This window comes from Oncorhynchus clarkii, chromosome 26 (assembly GCF_045791955.1).
Source record: "Oncorhynchus clarkii lewisi isolate Uvic-CL-2024 chromosome 26, UVic_Ocla_1.0, whole genome shotgun sequence".
In the NCBI taxonomy this organism is placed as follows: domain Eukaryota; kingdom Metazoa; phylum Chordata; class Actinopteri; order Salmoniformes; family Salmonidae; genus Oncorhynchus; species Oncorhynchus clarkii.
In genome coordinates, this window is record NC_092172.1 from 22,128,033 (window position 1) to 22,149,100 (window position 21,068).

The 21,068-nt window shown below is 45.8% G+C and overlaps 1 protein-coding gene across 2 annotated transcripts in view; it reads right to left on the reverse strand.

The window, feature by feature from the left end:
• The window catches only part of LOC139385000 (spondin-1-like), a 138,669-nt gene extending 118,020 nt beyond the window's left edge, over window positions 1-20,649 (reverse strand). For both annotated transcript variants that reach the window (XM_071129968.1, XM_071129967.1), the window contains exons 1-2: window positions 19,980-20,649; window positions 19,240-19,346 (exon numbers count right to left, since the gene is read on the reverse strand). In XM_071129968.1, the coding sequence (XP_070986069.1) occupies window positions 19,240-19,346; window positions 19,980-20,214 (342 nt within the window). In that variant the 5' untranslated portion in view covers window positions 20,215-20,649. The remainder of the gene's footprint in view (window positions 1-19,239; window positions 19,347-19,979) is intronic.
• Between the last annotated feature and the right edge of the window lie 419 nt (window positions 20,650-21,068).

Sequence of the window (21,068 nt, forward strand, 5' to 3'; positions counted from 1 at the left end):
CGCTTTTTATTGAGCTCTCTGGGGAGGTCAGCTAGAAGTGTGTGTGTGTGTGTACACGATTTGCCAACAATACTTTCAAGGGAAATGGATTTCTGACTACACATCACTTCACAGCAGGGTGAGATGAAAAAACAAGTGGGGATGTCAGGAAAGTGAGGCAGATAAACTCAGCAAAAAAAGAAATGTCCTCTCACTGTCAACTGTGTTTATTTTTAGCAAACTTAACATGTGTAAATATTTGTATGAACATAACAAGATTCAACAACTGAGACATAAACTGAACAAGTTCCACAGACATGTGACTAACAGAAATGAAATAATGTGTCCATGAACAAAGGGAAGTTAAAAAAAAGTAACAGTCAGTATTTGGTGTGGCCACCAGCTGCATTAAGTACTGCAGTGCATCTCCTCCTCAGACTGCACCAGATATGCCAGTTCTTGTCGTGAGATGTTACCCCACTCTTCCACCAAGGCACCTGCAAGTTCCCAGACATTTCTAGGGGGAACGACCCTAGCCTTCACCCTCTGATCCAACAGGTCCCAGATGTGCTCAATGGGATTGAGATCCAGGCACTTCGCTGGCCATGGCAGAATACTGACATTCCTGTCTTGCAGGAAATCACGCACAAAACTAGCAGTATGGCTGGTGGCATTATCATGCTGGAGGGTCATGTCAGGATGAGCCTGCAGGAAGGGTAACACGTGAGGGAGGAGGTTGTCTTCCCTGTAAATCACAGCATTGAGATTGCCTGCAATGACAACAAGCTCAGTCCGATGATGCTGTGACATACCGCCCCAGACCATGATGGACCCTCCACCTCCAAATCGATCCCGCTCCTGAGTACAGGTCTCGGTATAATGCTCATTCCTTCGCCGATAATCGCGAATCCGAACATCACCCCTGGTGAGACAAAACCACAACTCGTCAGTGAAGAGCACTTTTTGCCAGTCCAGTCTGGTCCAGAGACGGTGGGTTTGTGCCCATAGGCAAAGTTGTTGCCGGTGATGTCTGGTGAGGACCTGCCTTACAACAGGCCTGCCTCTCTCAGCCTATTGCGGACAGTCTGGGCACTGATGAAAGGATTGTGTGTTCCTGGTTTAACTCGGCAGTTGTTGATGCCATCCTATACCTGTCCCGCAGGTGTGATGTTCGGATGTACCGATCCTGTGCAGGTGTTGTTACACGTTACAGTTTCTGTCCTACCAGGCAGGACCAGATAGTTGTGTTTGAAAGGGGCTGTGCGTCAAATCTCCAATATGACTAGCTGATGGTGGGAAGACACTACAGAGAAAGACATAGAAATGGGATTTTGTTGATGAGGGGCGCTCTAACATATTAGAACTCTGTCCTGTGTGTGTGTGTGTGTGTGTGTGTGTGTGTGTGTACATGCATGTTTGTGTGTGTGTGTGAGTGTGTATATGGATTGTTTGCATGTAGTTGAGGTTGACAGTGAAAGGAACACTTCTACAGCAGCAGAGGAATGGGGGGGGGGGGGGGGGGGGGGGGGGGGGGGGGGGGGAAGAAAGGGGAGGAGCAATATTGTACTCTGTGTGTACTGTGTGCCGTACCACACATAGTAGTGGGTATTGGTACTGTATTAGTGTGTTTGCGTGCTTTGAATAATTACATTCTGTGCAAGGGTAAATACAACAATAAACACCCATTTAAATTGTTAGATACATTAGTATCAACATAAACACAACAGAGTAATTACAATTACTCCTTAGCACTTGTGCTTGCCAAGACAAGACAAGAGCGCTAACAATCAAATTACCCCTCATATTCCTAAAGCAGATATTTCAGTTTACCCCTCGTATCCCACAGCAGATATTTCAGTTTACCTCTCGTATCCCACAGCAGATATTTCAGTTTACCCCTCGTATCCCACAGAAGATATTTCAGTTTACCCCTCGTATCCCACAGAAGATATTTCAGTTTACCCCTCGTATCCCACAGCAGATATTTCAGTTTACCCCTCGTATCACCACAGCAGATATTTCAGTTTACCCCTCGTATCCCACAGCAGATATTTCAGTTTACCCCTCGTATCCCACAGCAGATATTTCAGTTTACCCCTCGTATCCCACAGCAGATATTTCAGTTTACCCCTCGTATCCCACAGCAGATATTTCAGTTTACCCCTCGTATCCCACAGCAGATATTTCAGTTTACCCCTCGTATCACCACAGCAGATATTTCAGTTTACCCCTCGTATCCCACAGCAGATATTTCAGCTTACCCCTCGTATCACCACAGCAGATATTTCAGCTTACCCCTCGTATCACCACAGCAGATATTTCAGTTTACCCCTCGTATCACCACAGCAGATATTTCAGCTTACCCCTCGTATCACCACAGCAGATATTTGTGTGTGTAGAGCTGAGTGATTGGAACTGACTGGATGATACATTTTCCCTTTTTCACCCTGTGACATTTACGATGCTCTGTCACGCCGTGCTGTGCCCATTACAGCTTTATGTGGAAAGGGAATGAAACCAAAAGGTTCACGGGAGTGATAGTTCTGCTACAGTTATGGCTGCTCTTAAAACCAATGTAACAGGCTCTAATTGATGAGGTCTGGCTTGTACACATACATTCAGCCCTTGCTGATTGGATCACTGTATACTACCACTACCACTGTCTACTACCTCTGGCAGGTGGTAAGGAGTGAGGTTGAGTGGAAGAGTGAATAATATTCCCCTAAAGGAGGATGGTGAGAGAAAAATACAGGGAGACAAGACTGGTGTGCAAACAGAGAAGCAAGTATGGGAGGTGAAAAGGGGAGATAAGTCAGTAAGCAAAAGGCGCAGGGGACGATTGACTTGACTGCTGAGTCTCACAGCGAGGTTGGTTGGCAGTAGTTGGATGGGATGGATCAGGGACAGAGGCATTCCCTCACCCTCCTGTTTCCTTTACATTGATGAAGTTAGATTTTGCCCTTCATTCACTAATCCTTTATCACTTAACCAGTGAATGGAGATGTGTTGAACTAACTGCACTCTTCTTTTCAAAGGTCTAAAAACAAAAGAGTGATGTGAAAGAACATGCGGTGCCAAAGGGGAGTGTAGTGAAGCAGAGTAAGGTGGAGAGGTGTGTAACAACTGTAAATGTAATAACACCAGTAAATGTTAGCACTTTTCTAAATGTAATACATTTTTTATTTAAGAAACATGGTAAATGTAATAACTTTTTACGCTAAATGCAAAAAGTTATTACATTAATCCTTGGTTATTACATTAACTGGTGAGTAACAACTTATTTATGAATAATATAATATTCAACCAATCATGAAATAACATACCAAAGCTTTATGTACTACTTCCCTCAATGTAATGCACATACCAGCACCCACTGCCAATTACAACACTAACAAACTCATGCAAATCATACAGGAATACTCATACATAGAGACACTCACAAGCACACATTGAAAAGGTACAAACACAAATAATCGGGTAACACTTTACTTGATTATTATTAATCAAGCTTATTATTATGTTATCCGTGATTAATAAATGATCAGATCAGTAGCAACTTTTTTGATTAATAACATAACGTCAAACGATGATGTAATAACATCCCAACATCAAGGTCTTCAAATCAAATCAAAGTTAATTTGTCACGTGCGCCGAATACAACAGTGAAATTCTTACTTACAGGCTCTAACCAATAGTGCAAAAAAGGTATTAGTTGAACAATAGGTAGGTAAAGAAGCAGGAATCAGGAGGATAGAGTTGTGGTTGGATTTACCAAATGGCGGGCGAGGGAGAGCTTTGTATGCGTCTCTGTGTGTGGAGTACAGGTGATCTAGATAGTTTTTTCCCTCTGGTTGCACATTTAACATGTTGATGGACATTTGGTAGAACTGATTTAAGTTTCCTTGCATTAAAGTCTCCGGCCACTAGGAGTGCCGCCTCTGGGTGAGTGGTTTCCTGTTTCCTTATACAGCTATCTGAGTGCGGTCTTCGTGCCAGCATCCGTCTGTGGTGTTAAATAAACAGCCACAAAAAGTATAGCTGAAAACTATCTAGGCAAGTAGTGTGGCCTGCAATTTACCACAATATATACTCTACTTCAGTCGAGCAAAATTTAGAGACTTCCTTAGACTCCTTAGATTTTGTGCACCAGCTGTTGTTTACAAATATGCACAGACCGCCACCACCCTGTCTTACCGGAGAGTGCTTTTCTATCTTGCCAGTGCAGCGTATATCCCGCTAGCCGAATATTCATGTCGTCGTTCAGCCACGATTCCGTGAAACATAGGATATTACAGTATTTGATGTCCCGTTGGTAGGATATTTGTGATCGTACCTCGTCTAGTTTATTGTCCAATGATTGCACGTTGGCGAGTAGTATTGACGGTAACGGCAGCTTTCCCTCTCACCTTTTCCGGGTCCTGACCAGGCATCCGGCTCTTTGTCCACTGTACCTGCGTCGCCTCCTCTTGCAAATAATGGGGATGATGGCACTGTCGGGTGTTTGGAGAATGTCTTGTGCTTCTTGCTTGTTGAAGAAAAAATATTGTGCTGCAAGCCCAGCTTCAGAAGCAATCGTTAGGCAAGGATAATTTCAGTGTAGGATGGATGAAACAGCGTCTGTGCCACCAGTAAGTACAGATAGTAACGTTAGTATAAATCCCCTCGAACGGTCCCCGCAGCCGGACAACTTTCTCATGGCTTCTGGAGGGAATTGCTGTAGGAATGCTCAACCCGTGTCGCTCATTCAGCCGACAGAAACTTTCAACCGGTTTTCCCCATTAAGCAGCGAGTCGGCCGAGCCTTCTCTGGTCTCTACTCCTCCCGTTACGGGGTCTGAGATGCCGAAGGCTCCCACCATTAGCTCTGACAAGTTGAAAACCCTAGTCATTGGCGACTCCATTACCCGCAGTATTAGACTTAAAATGAATCATCCAGCAATCATACACTGTTTACCAGGGGGCAGGGCTACCGACATTAAGGCTAATCTGAAGATGGTGCTGGCTAAAGCTAAAACTGGTGAGTGTAGAGAGTATAGAGATATTGTTATCCACGTCGGCACCAACGATGTTAGGATGAAACAGTCAGAAATCACCAAGTGCAACATAGCTTCAGTGTGTAAATCAGCTAGAAAGATGTGTCGACATCGTGTAATTGTCTCTGGCCCCCTCTCAGTTAGGGGGAGTGATGAGCTCGACAGCAGTCACACAACTCAATCGCTGGTTGAAAACTGTTTTCTGCCCCTCCCAAAATATAGAATTTGTAGATACAGTGCCTTGCGAAAGTATTCGGCCCCCTTGAACTTTGCGACCTTTTGCCACATTTCAGGCTTCAAACATAAAGATATAAAACTGTATTTTTTGTGAAGAATCAACAACAAGTGGGACACAATCATGAAGTGGAACGACATTTATTGGATATTTCAAACTTTTTTAACAAATCAAAAACTGAAAAATTGGGCGTGCAAAATTATTCAGCCCCCTTAAGTTAATACTTTGTAGCGCCACCTTTTGCTGCGATTACAGCTGTAAGTCGCTTGGGGTATGTCTCTATCAGTTTTGCATATCGAGAGAATTTTTTTCCCATTCCTCCTTGCAAAACAGCTCGAGCTCAGTGAGGTTGGATGGAGAGCATTTGTGAACAGCAGTTTTCAGTTCTTTCCACAGATTCTCGATTGGATTCAGGTCTGGACTTTGACTTGGCCATTCCAACACCTGGATATGTTTATTTTTGAACCATTCCATTGTAGATTTTGCTTTATGTTTTGGATCATTGTCTTGTTGGAAGACAAATCTCCGTCCCAGTCTCAGGTCTTTTGCAGACTCCATCAGGTTTTCTTCCAGAATGGTCCTGTATTTGGCTCCATCCATCTTCCCATCAATTTTAACCATCTTCCCTGTCCCTGCTGAAGAAAAGCAGGCCCAAACCATGATGCTGCCACCACCATGTTTGACAGTGGGGATGGTGTGTTCATCTGTGTTGCTTTTACGCCAAACATAACGTTTTGCATTGTTGCCAAAAAGTTCAATTTTGGTTTCATCTGACCAGAGCACCTTCTTCCACATGTTTGGTGTGTCTCCCAGGTGGCTTGTGGCAAACTTTAAACGATACTTTTTATGGATATCTTTAAGAAATGGCTTTCTTCTTGCCACTCTTCCATAAAGGCCAGATTTGTGCAATATACGACTGATTGTTGTCCTATGGACAGAGTCTCCCACCTCAGCTGTAGATCTCTGCAGTTCATCCAGAGTGATCATGGGCCTCTTGGCTGCATCTCTGATCAGTCTTCTCCTTGTATGAGCTGAAAGTTTAGAGGGACGGCCAGGTTTTGGTAGATTTGCAGTGGTCTGATACTCCTTCCATTTCAATATTTTCGCTTGCACAGTGCTCCTTGGGATGTTTAAAGCTTGGGAAATCTTTTTGTATCCAAATCCGGCTTTAAACTTCTTCACAACAGTATCTCGGAACTGCCTGGTGTGTTCCTTGTTCTTCATGATGCTCTCTGCGCTTTTAACGGACCTCTGAGACTATCACAGTGCAGATGCATTTATACGGAGACTTGATTACACACAGGTGGATTGTGTTTATCATCATTAGTCATTTAGGTCAACATTGGATCATTCAGAGATCCTCACTGAACTGCTGGAGAGTGTTTGCTGCACTGAAAGTAAAGGGGCTGAATAATTTTGCACGCCCAATTTTTCAGTTTTTGATTTGTTAAAAAAGTTTGAAATATCCAATAAATGTCGTTCCACTTCATGATTGTGTCCCACTTGTTGTTGATTCTTCACAAAAAAATACAGTTTTATATCTTTATGTTTGAAGCCTGAAATGTGGCAAAAGGTCGCAAAGTTCAAGGGGGCCGAATACTTTCGCAAGGCACTGTAATTGGCCCTCTTTCTGGGACTCACCCACCAACAGGACCGAGCGTGGCCTGTTGAGGAGTGACAGACTCCATCCTAGCTGGAGGGGTGCTCTCATCTTATCTACGAACTTAGGCAGGGCTCTAACTCCCCGAGCTCAACAATGAAATAGGGTGTAGGCCAGGCAGCAGGCTGTTAGCCAGCCTGCCAGCTTAGTGGAGTCTGCCATTCGCACAGTCAGTGTAGTCAGCTCAGCTATCCCCATTGAGACCGTGTCTGTGCCTCGACCTAGGTTGGGCAAAACTAAACATGGCGGTGTTTGCCTTAGAAATCTCACTAGAATAAAGACCTCCTCCATTCTTGACATTTTTGAAAGAGATTGTGATACCTCACATCTCAAAATAGGGCTACTTAATGTTAGATCTCTTAATTCAAAGGCAATTATAGTCAATGAACTAATCACTGATCATAATCTTGATGTGATTGGCCTGACTGAAACATGGCTTAAGCCTGATGAATTTACTGTGTTAAATGAGGCCTCATCTCCTGGCTACACTAGTGACCATATCCCCCGTGCATCCCGCAAAGGTGGAGGTGTTGCTAACATTTACGATAGCAAATTTCAATTTACAATTTTAGTCTTTTGAGCTTCTACTCATGAAATCTATGCAGCATACCTAATCATTTTTCATAGCTACTGTTTACAGGCCTCCTGGGCCATACACAGCAGTCCTCACTGAGTTCCCATCGGACCTTGTAGTCATTGTAGGCATTGTAGGCAGATAATATTCAAATTTTTGGTGACTTTAATATTCACATGGAAAAGTCCACAGACCCACTCCAAAAGGCTTTCGGAGCCACCATCGACTCAGTGGGTTTTGTCCAACATGTCTCTGGACTGACTCACTGCCACAGTCATACTCTGGACCTAGTTTTGTCCCATGGAATAAATGTTGTGGATCTTAATGTTTGTCCTCATAACCCTGGACTATCAGACCACCATTTTATTACATTTGCAATCGCAACAAATAATCTGCTCAGACTCCAAGGAGCATCAAATGTCATGCTATAAATTCTCAGACAACCCAAAGATTCCTTGATGCCCTTCCAGACTCCCTCTGCCTACCCAAGGACGTCAGAGGTGTCACACCCTGGCCTTAGTATTTTGTGTTTTCTTTATTATTTTGGTCAGGCCAGGGTGTGACATGGGTGATTTATGTGTCTTGTCTTGTCTAGGGGTTTATTCGATTTATGGGGTTGTGTGTAGTATAGTAGTCTAGGAAATTCTATGGTTGCCTGGAGTGGTTCTCAATCAGAGGCAGGTGTGTATCGTTGTCTCTGATTGGGAACCATATTTAGGCAGCCATATTCTTTGAGAATTTCGTGGGTGATTGTTCCTGTCTCTGTGTTTGTTGCACCAGATAGGGCTGTTTCGGTTTTTCACAGTTCTTGTTTTGTATATTGTTAATTTTTCATATTTTATTAAAGATGTATAAAGACAACCACGCTGCATTTTGGTCCTCCTCTCTTTCGACGGAAGAAAACCGTAACAGAATCACCCACCAAAACAGGAACAAGCGGCGTGGTGACAGGCAGCGGCAGCAGGAGCAGCGAAGTCAGGACTATACGACTTGGGAGGAAATAGACAGGTGGACGGTCGACGCAGAAAAAGTGCCGGAGCCCGCCTGGGATTCGCTGGAGCAGTGCGAGGAGGGTTATAGGAGAATGAAGTTGGAGAGACGAGCACGGCGGCGTGGATGGAAGCCCGAGAGTCAGCCCTAAAAATTTATTGGGGGGGCGGCACACAGGGAGTATGGCGAAGCCAGGTAGGAGACCTGCGCCAACTTCCTGTGCCTACCGGGGAGCTAGAGAGACCGGGCATGCACCGTGTTATGTTGTGGAGCGCACGGTGTCCCCAGTGCGGGTGCATAGCCCGGTGCGGTACATACCAGCTCCGCGTATCGGCTGGGCTAGAGTGGGCATCGAGCCAAGTGCCATGAAGCCGGCTCTACGCATTTGGTCTCCAGTGCGTGTCCTTGGGCCGGCTTACATGGCACCAGCTTTGCGCACGGTGTCCCCGGTTCGCCTGCATAGCCCAGTGCGGGCTATTCCACCTCGCCGCACTGGCAGGGCGACCGGGAGCATTCAACCAGGTAAGGTTGGGAAGGCTCGGTGCTCAAGAGCTCCAGTGCGCCTGCACGATCCGGTTTTTCCAGTACCACCTCCACGCACCAGCCTTCCGGTGGCAGCTCCCCGCACCAGGCTTCCTGTGCGTGTCCTCGGCCCAGTACCACCAGTGCCAGCACCCTGCACCAGGCCTACAGTGCGCCTCGCCTGTCCAGCACTGCCGGAGTCTCCCGCCTGTCCAGCGCTGCCGGAGCCTTCCTCCTCGCCAGCGCTACCGGAGGCTCCCGCCTGTCCAGCGCTGCCAGAGTCTCCCGCCTGTCCAGCGCTACCAGAGTCTCCCGCCTGTCCAGCGCTGCCAGAGTCTCCCGCCTGTCCAGCGCTGCCAGAGTCTCCCGCCTGTCCAGCGCTGCCAGAGTCTCCCGCCTGTCCAGCGCTGCCAGAGTCTCCCGCCTGTCCAGCGCTGCCAGAGTCTCCCGCCTGTCCAGCGCTGCCAGAGTCTCCCGCCTGTCCAGCGCTGCCAGAGTCTCCCGCCTGTCCAGCGCTGCCAGAGTCTCCCGCTTGTCATGAGCCGCCAGAGCTGCCAGTCTGCAAGGAGCCGCCAGAGCTGCCAGTCTGCAAGGAGCCGCCAGAGCTGCCAGTCTGCAAGGAGCCGCCAGAGCTGCCAGTCTGCAAGGAGCCGCCAGAGCTGCCAGTCTGCAAGGAGCCGCCAGAGCTGCAAGTCTGCAAGGAGCCGCCAGAGCTGCCAGTCTGCAAGGAGCCGCCAGAGCTGCCAGTCTGCAAGGAGCCGCCAGAGCTGCCAGTCTGCAAGGAGCCGCCAGAGCTGCCAGTCTGCAAGGAGCCGCAGGACTGCCAGTCTGCAAGGAGCCGCAGGACTGCCAGTCTGCAAGGAGCCGCCAGAGCTGCCAGTCTGCAAGGAGCCGCCAGAGCTGACAGTCTGCAAGGAGCCGCCAGAGCTGCCAGTCTGCAAGGAGCCGCCAGAGCTGCCAGTCTGCAAGGAGCCGCCAGAGGTGCCAGTCTGCAAAGAGCCGCCAGAGCTGCCAGTCTGCAAGGAGCCGCCAGAGCTGCCAGTCTGCAAGGAGCCGCCAGAGCTGCCAGTCTGCAAGGAGCCGCCAGAGCTGCCAGTCTGCAAGGAGCCGCCAGAGCTGCCAGTCTGCAAGGAGCCGACAGAGCTGCCAGTCTGCAAGGAGCCGCCAGAGCTGCCAGTCTGCAAGGAGCCGCCAGAGCTGCCAGTCTGCAAGGAGCCGCCAGAGCTGCCAGTCTGCAAGGAGCCGCCAGAGCTGCCAGTCTGCAAGGAGCCGCCAGAGCTGCCAGTCTGCAAGGAGCCGCAGGACTGCCAGTCTGCAAGGAGCCGCAGGACTGCCAGTCTGCAAGGAGCCGCCAGAGCTGCCAGTCTGCAAGGAGCCGCCAGAGCTGCCAGTCTGCAAGGAGCCGCCAGAGCTGCCAGTCTGCAAGGAGCCGCCAGAGGTGCCAGTCTGCAAAGAGCCGCCAGAGCTGCCAGTCTGCAAGGAGCCGCCAGAGCTGCCAGTCTGCAAGGAGCCGCCAGAGCTGCCAGTCTGCAAGGAGCCGCCAGAGCTGCCAGTCTGCAAGGAGCCGCCAGAGCTGCCAGTCTGCAAGGAGCCGCCAGAGCTGCCAGTCTGCAAGGAGCCGCCAGAGCTGCCAGTCTGCAAGGAGCCGCCAGAGCTGCCAGTCTGCAAGGAGCCGCCAGAGCTGCCAGTCTGCAAGGAGCCGCCAGAGCTGCCAGTCTGCAAGGAGCCGCCAGAGCTGCCAGTCTGCAAGGAGCCGCCAGAGCTGCCAGTCTGCAAGGAGCCGCAGGACTGCCAGTCTGCAAGGAGCCGCAGGACTGCCAGTCTGCAAGGAGCCGCCAGAGCTGCCAGTCTGCAAGGAGCCGCCAGAGCTGCCAGTCTGCAAGGAGCCGCCAGAGCTGCCAGTCTGCAAGGAGCCGCCAGAGGTGCCAGTCTGCAAAGAGCCGCCAGAGCTGCCAGTCTGCAAGGAGCCGCCAGAGCTGCCAGTCTGCAAGGAGCCGCCAGAGCTGCCAGTCTGCAAGGAGCCGCCAGAGCCGCCAGTCTGCAAGGAGCCGCCAGAGCCCCCAGTCTGCAAGGAGCCGCCAGTCTGCAAGGAGCCGCCAGAGCCGCCAGTCTGCAAGGAGCCGCCAGTCAGCATGGAGCAGCCAGAGCCGCCAGTCAGCATGGAGCAGCCAGAGCCGCCAGTCAGCCAGGATCTGCCAGAACCACCATTCAGCCAGGATCTGCCAGAGACGCCAAAGATGAAACCAAGATGATACGTCAACCAGGAAATGAGCAGAATCTCTGAAGCTCTGTTTTCCATTGTCTCCTTATATGGCTGTGATTGCGCAAGGAATGATTCTACACTTTCTGTCGTTTCCCCAAGGTGTTTGCAGCATTGTGACGTATTTGTAGGCATATCATTGGAAGATTGACCATAAGATACTACATTTTCCAAGTGTCCGCCTGGTGTCCCTGCGTCGAAATTGGAGCGCAAAGCCAGGTGCAATTATTTTTCCATTTGAGAGCAAGGAGAAACCAGGCTTCCACGAAGGATATATCATCGAAGAGATATGTGGAAAAACACCTTGAGGATTGATTCTAAACCACGTTTGCCATGTTTCAGTCGATATTATGGAGTTAATTTGGAAAAAAGTTCGCGTTTTGAGGGCTGAATTTTCGTTTTTTTTTTTTTTTTTTTTTGGTAGCCAAATGTGATGTACAAAACGGAGCTATTTCTAATACACAAAGAATCTTTTTGGAAAAACTGAGCATCTGCTATCTAACTGAGAGTCTCCTCATTGAAAACATCAGAAGTTCTTCAAAGGTAAGTTATTTTATTTGAAGGCTTTACTTGTTTTTGTGATAGTTGCCTGCTAAATGCTAACGCTAATGCTAACGCTAAATGCTACGCTAGCTAGCTACTGTTACACAAATGATTGTTTTCCTATGGTTGAAAAGCATATTTTGAAAATCTGAGATGACAGTGTTGTTAACAAAAGACTAAGCTTGAGAGATAGCATATTTATTTCATTTCATTTGCGATTTTCATTTCAGTTGCGTTATGGTAATGAGCTTAGGTCTATAAATAGAATCCCGGATCCGGGTTTGGTCGTCGCAACAGGTTAAGACAAAACAGAGATGCTTGTTCTAGGTCCCAAGAAACAAACATCTTCTGTTGAATCTTACAATTAATCTTGATGGTTGTACAGTCGTCTCAAATAAAACTGAAGGACTTTGGCATTACTCTGGACCCTGATCTCTCTTTTGACAAACATATCAAACTGTTTCAAGGACAGCTTTTTTCAAAAATATTTTTTTGCAAAAATCTGAAACTTTCTGTCCAAAAATGATGCAGAAGAATTAATCCATGCTTTTGTTACTTCTAGGGTAGACTACTGCAATGCTCTACTTTCCGGCTACCCAGATAAAGCACTAATTAAACTTCAGTTAGTGCTAAATACGGCTAATAAGATCTCTTCAGTAGGTCATATGATTGAGTGTAGTCTGGCCCAGTAATGTGAAGGTGAACGGAAAGGCTCTAGAGCAACGAACCACCCTTGCTGTCCCTACCTGGCCGGTTCCCCTCTCTCCACTGGGATTCTCTGCCTCTAACCCTATTACAGGGACTGAGTCACTGGCTTACTGGTGCTCTTCCATGCCATCCCTAGGAAGGGTGCGTCACTTGAGTGGGTTGAGTCGATGACATGGTCTTCCTGTCTGGGTTGGCCCCCCTCCCCCCCTTGGGTTGTGCGGTGACGGAGATCTTTGTGGGCTATACTTGGCCTCGTCTCAGGATGGTAAGTTGGTGGTTGAAGATATCCCTCTAGTGGTGTGGGGGCTGTGCTTTGGCAAAGTGGGTGGGGTTATATCCTGCCTGTTTGGCCCTGTCTGGGGGTATCATCGGATGGGGCAACAGTGTCTTCTGACCCCTCCGGTCTCAGCCTCCAGTATTTATGCTGCAGTAGTTTATGTGTCGAGGGGCTAGGGTCAGTTTGTTATATCTGGAGTATTTCTCCTGTCTTATCCGGTGTCCTGTGTGAATTTAAGTATGCTCTCTCTAATTCTCTGTTTCTCTCTCTCAGAGGACCTAAGCCCTAGGACCATGCCTCAGGACAGCCTGACATGATGACTCCTTGCTGTCCCCAGTCCACCCGGCTGTGCTGCTGCTCCAGTTTCAACTGTTCTGCCTGCGGCTATGGAACCTTGACCTGTTCACCGGACGTGCTACCTGTTCCAGACCTGTTCTTTTCAACTCTCTAGAGACAGCAGGAGCGGTAGAGATACTCTCAATGATCGGCTATGAAAAGCCAACTGACATTTACTCCTGAGGTGTTGACGAGTTGCACCCTCGACAACGACTATGATTATTATTATTTGACCATGCTGGTAATTTATGAACATTTGAACATCTTGGCCATGTTCTGTTATAACTCCACCCGGCACAGGCAGAAGATGACTGGCCACCCCTCCTAGCCTGGTTCCTCTCTAGGTTTCTTCCTAGGTTTTGGCCTTTCTAGGGAGTTTTTCCTGGCCACCGTGCTTCTACACCTGCATTGCTTGCTGTTTGGGGTTTTAGGCTGGGTTTCTGTACAGCACTTTTATATATCAGCTGATGTAAGAAGGGCTATATAAATACATTTGATTTGATTTTGATTTGATTTAACTTCTTGGTGACAGGGGAGCAGTATTGAGTAGCTTGGATGAATAAGGTGCCCAGAGTAAACTGCCTGCTACTCTGTCCCAGATGCTAATATATGCATAGTATTAGTAGTATTGGATAGAAAACACTGAAGTTTCTAAAACTGTTTGAATGATGCCTGTGAGTATAACAGAAATCATACGGCAGGCGAAAACCTGAGAAAAAATCCATCAGGAAGTGGGAAATCTGAGGTTTGTAGTTTTTCATTGAAGATACAGGGTGATATTAGTTATGTTTCACTTCCCAAGGCTTCCACTAGATGTCAACAGTATTTAGAACCTGTTTTGAGGATTATACTCTAAAGGAGGGGCTCATAAGGGATCTTTGAGTGAGTGCCTCAGTCTGGTGCGCTCACGTGAAAGGTAGCTACGTTCCACTTCATTTGTACAGACAAAGGAATTGTCCGATTGGAACATTAATGAAGTTTTATGTTAAAAATATCCTAAAGATTGATTCCATACTTAGTTTGGCATGTTTCTATGGGCTGTAACGGAACTTTTAGAAAATTTCGTCCGACGTTCGGCGCGACCTGAACCCGCTTTTGGATTTGTTTACCAAACGCCCTAACAAAAGAAGATATTTGGCCATAACTGATGGACATTATCGAACAAATCAAACATTTATGGTGGAACTGGGATTCCTGGGAGTGCATTCTGATGAAGATCATCAAAGGTAAGTAAATATTTAAAATGCTATTTCTGAGTAATGTTGACTACCCAATATGGCAGGTATCTTTATGGCTGCTTTGCTGTCTAAAGGCTGTACTCAGATTATTGCATGGTTTGCTTTCTCCGTAAAGTTTTTTTAAAAATCTGACACAGCGGTTGCATTAAGGAGAAGTTTATCTAAAGTTCCATGTATAATAGTCGTATCTTTATCAATGTTTATTATGAGTATTTCTGTAAATTGATGTGGCTCACTGCACAATCACCGCATGTTTTAGAACTACTGAACGTAACGCGCCAATGTAAACTCAAACAAAACATACATGTATTGCGTAACATGAAGTCCTATGAGTGTCATCTGATGAAGATCATCAAATGGGAGTGATTAAATGTATCTCTATTTCTGCTTTTTGTGATTCCTCTCTTTGGCTGGAAAAATGGCTGTGTTTATTCTGTGGCTTGGTGGTGACCTAACATAATCGTTTGTGGTGCTTCGCTGTAAATCATTTTTGAAATCAGAGACTGTGACTGGATTAACAAGAATTGTATCTTTAAAATGGTGTAAAATACTTGTATGCTTGAGGAATTTTAATTATGAGATTTTTGTTGTTTTGAATTTGGCGGAACATACCGGGAACTAGACAAAAACCTGCAGGAGACCATGATACAACGTCCGAAATCGTCCTCGAGACAAACCGGAAACTAGACAAAACCTCCAGGAGACCATGATACAATGTCCCAAAATCGTCCTCGGGACAAACCGAAAACTAGACAAAACCTCCATGAGACTATGACACAATGTCCCAAAATAAAATCGTCCTCGGGTCAAATTGCGAACTAGAAAAAATCTTCAGGGGACTATGACACAATGTTCCAAGAACATCCCCAGGACCAACTTGAATCTAGAAAAAAAACTCCAGGGACCATGACACAACATCCTGGCGACTTTAGGTGACTTTTGTGACCTCCTAATGATTCATTATTGTTTGCGGGAAATATTGCAGATGACATGTTTAATACCAGGGCCTACAGATTCATTCAGGTATTTTTTATCTCTGTGTGTGTGTGTGTGTGTGTGTGTGTGTGTGTGTGTGTGTGTGTGTGTGTGTGTGTGTGTGTGTGTGTGTGTGTGTGTGTGTGTGTGTGTGTGTGTGTGTGTGTGTGTGTGTGTGAGACTGTGTATGTGTGTACATTTCAATGTGTGCTTGTGGGTGTCTCTATGTATGACTATTCCTGTATGATGTGCAAGAGTTTGTTAGTGTTGTAATTGGCAGTGGGTGGTGGTACTGTATGTGCATCACATTTACTGAAGTATTACATCAAAAATATATACATTTTGGTATGTTATTACATGATTGGATGAAGTTATTACATTATTCATGAAACCACCAGTTAACGTAATAACCACCGGTTAATGTAATAACTTACTCCATTTAGCGGGAAAATTATGTTTATCGGCAAGTTATAAACTGTACCGGGGGTATTACCAAATCTTTAAAAAGTTATTACAAATAGAACGTTCATTTAAAAAAAAATTAAAACATTGGCTTTTATTTAACCAGGTAGGCCAGTTGAAAACAAGTTCTCATTTACAACTGCGACCTGGCCAAGATAAAGCAAAGCAGTGTGTCAAAAACAACAACACAGAGTTACACATGGAATAAACAAGCATACAGTCAATAACACAACAGAAAAATCTGTATACAGTGAGTGCAAATGAAGTAAGGAGGTAAGGTAATAAATAGGCCATAGTGGCGAAGTAATTACAATTTAGCAATTAACACTGGAGTGATAGATGTGCAGATGAGGATGTGCAAGTAGAAATACTGGTGTGCAATAGAGCAGAAAGACAGAAACAAATATGGGATGAGGTAGTTGATTGGATGGGCTATTTACAGATTGGGTGTGTACAGTTGCAGCGATCGGTAAGCTGCTCTGACAGCTGATGCTTAAAGTTAGTGAGGGAGATGTAAGTCTCCAACTTCAGTGATTTATGCAGTTCGTTCCAGTCATTGGCAGCAGAGAACTGGAAGGAAAGGTCAGCCAAAGGAGAATTTGGCTTTGGGGGTGACCAGTGAAATATACCTGCTGGAGCGCGTGCTAAGGGTGGGTGTTGCTATGGTGACCAGTGAGCTGAGATAAGGCAGAGCTTTACCTAGCAAAGACTTATAGATGACCTGGAGCCAGTGGGTTTGGCGACGAATATGTAGCGAGGACCAGCCAACGAGAGCGTACAGGTCGCAGTGGTGGGTAGTATATGGGGCTTTGGTGACAAAACGGATGGCACTGTGATATACTGCATCCAATTTGCTGAGTAGAGTGTTGGCTATTTTGTAAATGACATCGCTGAAGTCAAGGATGGGTAGGATAGTCTGTTTTACGAGGGTATGTTAGGCAGCATGAGTGAAGGAGGCTTTGTTGCAAAATAGGAAGCCGATTCTAGGTTTAATTTTGGATTGGAGAGTCTAAAAGCAGAGTTATTACACTTACAAGTGTTATTACATTTATCGTTGTTACAAGTTGCGAAAATGATTTTTAATAAGGTCTTAAATATAATATATATTGTAGAAGTTCCACCTTGTTAGAAGATTTTCTTTCCCGAAGCATTATAGGAGCTCAGTTTTCATTGATTTATTCATATCACTCAAAGATTTCAGTCAGATTGTGCGTGACTTGTTTAACAAATGGCTTCATAACATTGTTTGTTTAAAATAGTGTTTGTGAAGGAGGAGTATCAGTCCTCTAGCCCAGCAATCTGGTTATAAAACCTATAAACAACATATTATTGGCCAATTCACCTGCTGTGTGTTCTTGGCCTGAAACCTCTGTCTCCCCCAGCCCATGTCTCACCACGCTAGAACCCGGAGGGCCTCATCAGAGCTGGGGACATGTCCTACAATATCCCCTGACATCTAAGTGTGAAAACACTTCCCCCGTCCCTCCCTCCCCCTCTCTTGCTCCCTCCCTTTTCCAGTCCAGTTGGAGCCGTCTGTGTAGGCTGGGAACGATCTTCGCTCTAAACCTGGCTAGATTTGTGTGTGTGTGCTGGCACAAGGCTCCTTTTCCCATTTTCACGCACGCGCGCACACACACACACACACACACACACACACACACACACACACAATACAGAGGGGGCCATAAATAGAGGAATTAGAGGAAACGGGGTGAAAGTAATTGCGCTTCCTCCAAGATGATGCGTGAAACAGAACGACTCTGGCATGAGGGGTCTGAGAGGGGACAGATTATGTTGGGAGTTCTCTCTCGCACAGAGCGGAGAGGGTGAGAGCCAGCACAGGCAGCATATGGTGTTGATGTAAATGTTCTGCCAGGTGTGGTTAAGTGTGTTGGCTCTGCTCTGCTCTGGGAGAGAGGATATCCTTGCACCTGTATATCACATGACTGCATCAATACACTCCCTATTCGCTGGGACTGCTGTGCACCTAGCGACTGACTGGCTGACTGACTGACGAATAGGGTATAAAAACCTACACTACTTTTGTGAACTTTGAGTGCAGCCTTCTTCTGTTCCTGTATCATGCAAACTTGAAATACAGTATAATCCTAATGTCTTTGACTTACACTGTGGATAAACGTATGGCTGCAGGGGCAGTATTGAGTAGCTTGGATGAAGAGGTGCCCAGAGTAAACTGCCTGCTCTTCAGTCATAGTTACTAATATATGCATATTATTATTAGTATTGGATAGAAAGCACTCTGAAGTGTCTAAAACTGTTTGAATTATGTATTTGAGTATAACAGAACTCATATGGCAGGCAAAAACCTGAGAAGTTCCACTTCCTGTTTGGATTTTTTCTGAGGCTGGTAGATTTTCAAACAAGCTCCCATTGAAATTACAGCGAGATATGGATGAGTTTTCACATCCTACGGCTTCCACTAGATGTCAACAGTCAATAGAACTTTGTCTGATGACTCTAATGTGAAGGGGGGCCGAATGAGACAGGAATGAGTAACCACTGCCATGAGGTGACCACGCACGTTCACGTGAGAGGCAGCTCGGTTCCATCGCTCATTTGAAGTCAATGTAATTCTCCGGTTGGAACGTTATTCAAGATGTACGTTAACAACATTCTTAAGATTGATTCAATACATCGTTTGACATGTTTCTACTGACTGTTACGGAACTTTTGGACATTTTGTCACGTTATAGTGGACGCGCTTTGTGACTTTGGAATTGTTTACCAAACAATTTACCTGTACTATCACTGGTTGTTGTTATATTGCCCCCGGTAATCTCAGGCATAACAAGTTAAAGGTTGAGTAAGTAGGAATTTTGTCCACAAATGTACCCATATTTCTATTATATGTAAACAGTTTATGATTAGTGAACGCCATAATGTAGTTATTTAGTTAGATACTTCTCTCTATGAGCTGAAATCTTATTTTTCAAAGACATTTTAGCTGTTGGCTAGCTGTTCAGGCCGAACAGATTCACAAATCAAGGGTATTTGCCGCACTATGAAGACGTTGTCTCCCTCTGAGGCACATCTTACTAGGCAATCCCTTGCACTTGCCTGGGCAGGCCTGCTCTATACCTGGCTAAAGCATGTGTGAGAAATGTTCTAACAAACGTTTGTGCTATGAAATCATATAAATACTGCAATCTGACCTACAAAACTTATTTGCTAGATTCATGATAGACAAAGCAAGGAAGGTGAACTTCAAAACGTGATGTAGTTTTATTGGAATTTGCAGCTGTTGTTGGTACATTAAGTAATGAATCTGCTAGCTTCTGATGACTGACTGCATCTTGAAATAACATTACTTTCACCTGAATAACTGAAGGTCATTTACAATTTTAAAAAATATACATGTTGTAATATCTACATTTTCATTTTGTATCATTTCAATGACATATAATGACAAGTTGAATTGTTGTCTTACCTGGAAATTGCCAGCATAGTCCTCTTCTTTGTCTCCTTCCCTGCCCTCCCTCAGAGCGATGAGGGTGAAACCTCTGAAGTAAGCGGGACTGGATGCATACAGAGTCACTGGGGATCACAAACACAGTCAGTGAAGAAAACAAACTGATGGGGAACATATTGATAGGTTTAATAAAGGTTTACAAAATTGCTAACAATTCTGGATTCGTACCTCATAGGAATGTGATCTTAATAGGCTATATCAATCAGAAGGGAAATTAGCTCTTCACTTGCTGAAACAACTGGCAATTGCTGCCATTACTCGTGTCATTATCATTACTGTATTGATATACACTAGCTTCCCTGAGATAATGTGTTCGAATAAAACTGTGATGTGATGAGTGATTGAGCCAAAATGGGACTTTATTTAGACTAATGAATCAAAAATGTTAACTATAATGACCAATGAGTCTGCAGTCACCAAAAATGAAGTTAGAGCATTACAAGTTCCAAATATTTCAGCGATAAACAGACGCCTATGAAGTTACAGTATGAGGGCATTCTGGTCTGTGCCCAACTCCTCTTTCCACAAGAGTTTGACTTGTCATAACACAGCTCTGACTTCTAGGCTTATATCACTTCCTTATAAATGACCACAACACTGCGTCTGCGAGTTGAACACAAAATATAAATAGTGTAAAGGCAAAAAAATACCCTATTGGGTGTCAGACAATGTGCGCGCAATAGGACGGAATACAGTACCTCTGTAAGTGCTCCCAGGCTGATAATTTTCTGGGTCCCCCTCGACTCGGAGCCGAAACTCGTTGTAGCCTTCATTCCGAGTGCCCTGGGCCCGTAATATCCGACTACAATACCCGTCTGACTTCCCAGCTCTCTCCGAGGGCTCCTCTGTGAAGATGAATCCGGCGTTGCACAGCGCAGTGGAGATAAAAAACTGTAATAGCAGAATGCACAGAAATATTCCCGCTCCTGCCATCGTGAAGCGGCAGCTATCGCTCCAGCTGATGCGGTGGTGAAATACGAGTGAGGATCAAGAGAGGAAAAAAACGCTTGCTTCCCCACTCAAAACTCCAGGAATTGACGAAAGTTGTCAATTGATAAGACTCCCCTCACTCGGGATACGAGGTAGCTGTCACCGCTAAAAGTAAATCCATCCTGGAGAGATATAGAGTGTAGAGAAAGAATAGTTTACGATGTGCACTCGCTCTTGCAGAATCGCACACTGATTTGTTGAAGAGCGTCTGATGATGAGAGGGTCTAGTGTTTGCTTAACTGAGCGTGAGAGCCTACACAGGGTCAGGGGAAATAGTGGAGCAGTGTAGCGCGTAGCGCTGCTGTCTCCAAGGCATTGACGCAGGCTATGAGCCCAACGACCCAAGCCAACAGACTGGAAACAGACATTTCTACCAATGGCTGCAGTGATGGAGGGACGCGTTTGACGCTCTAGCTGGAACCTGCCTGTGTGTTTGCTCAGCCGCGGATCCCCCCGCCCCCAAGCCCCCTTAGCTGACCGCACAGACACAGACAGTTTCTCAAATAGTAATTAATAATGCATGCTAAACGGTTTGCTTTATGCCCCCCCCCCCCTTCTGCACAGTCTATTGTGTGTCTGTGTTTGAAAGAGAGACAGGGCCAATAAGCCCTTCCTTTAGAGGGAATGAAGTTAAATAAATATGGAATGTGGACCAAGCTTCCAGGGACTTCATTCTTAACCTCATATTGGCTTCTTTCAGCCACTGTCCAGCTGTTGCCACTGACAGAGAATGGTCACTGACAGAAGGAGAATGGTCACAATAATCAATAAACTTTTATTTTAATCTGTCTTGAATG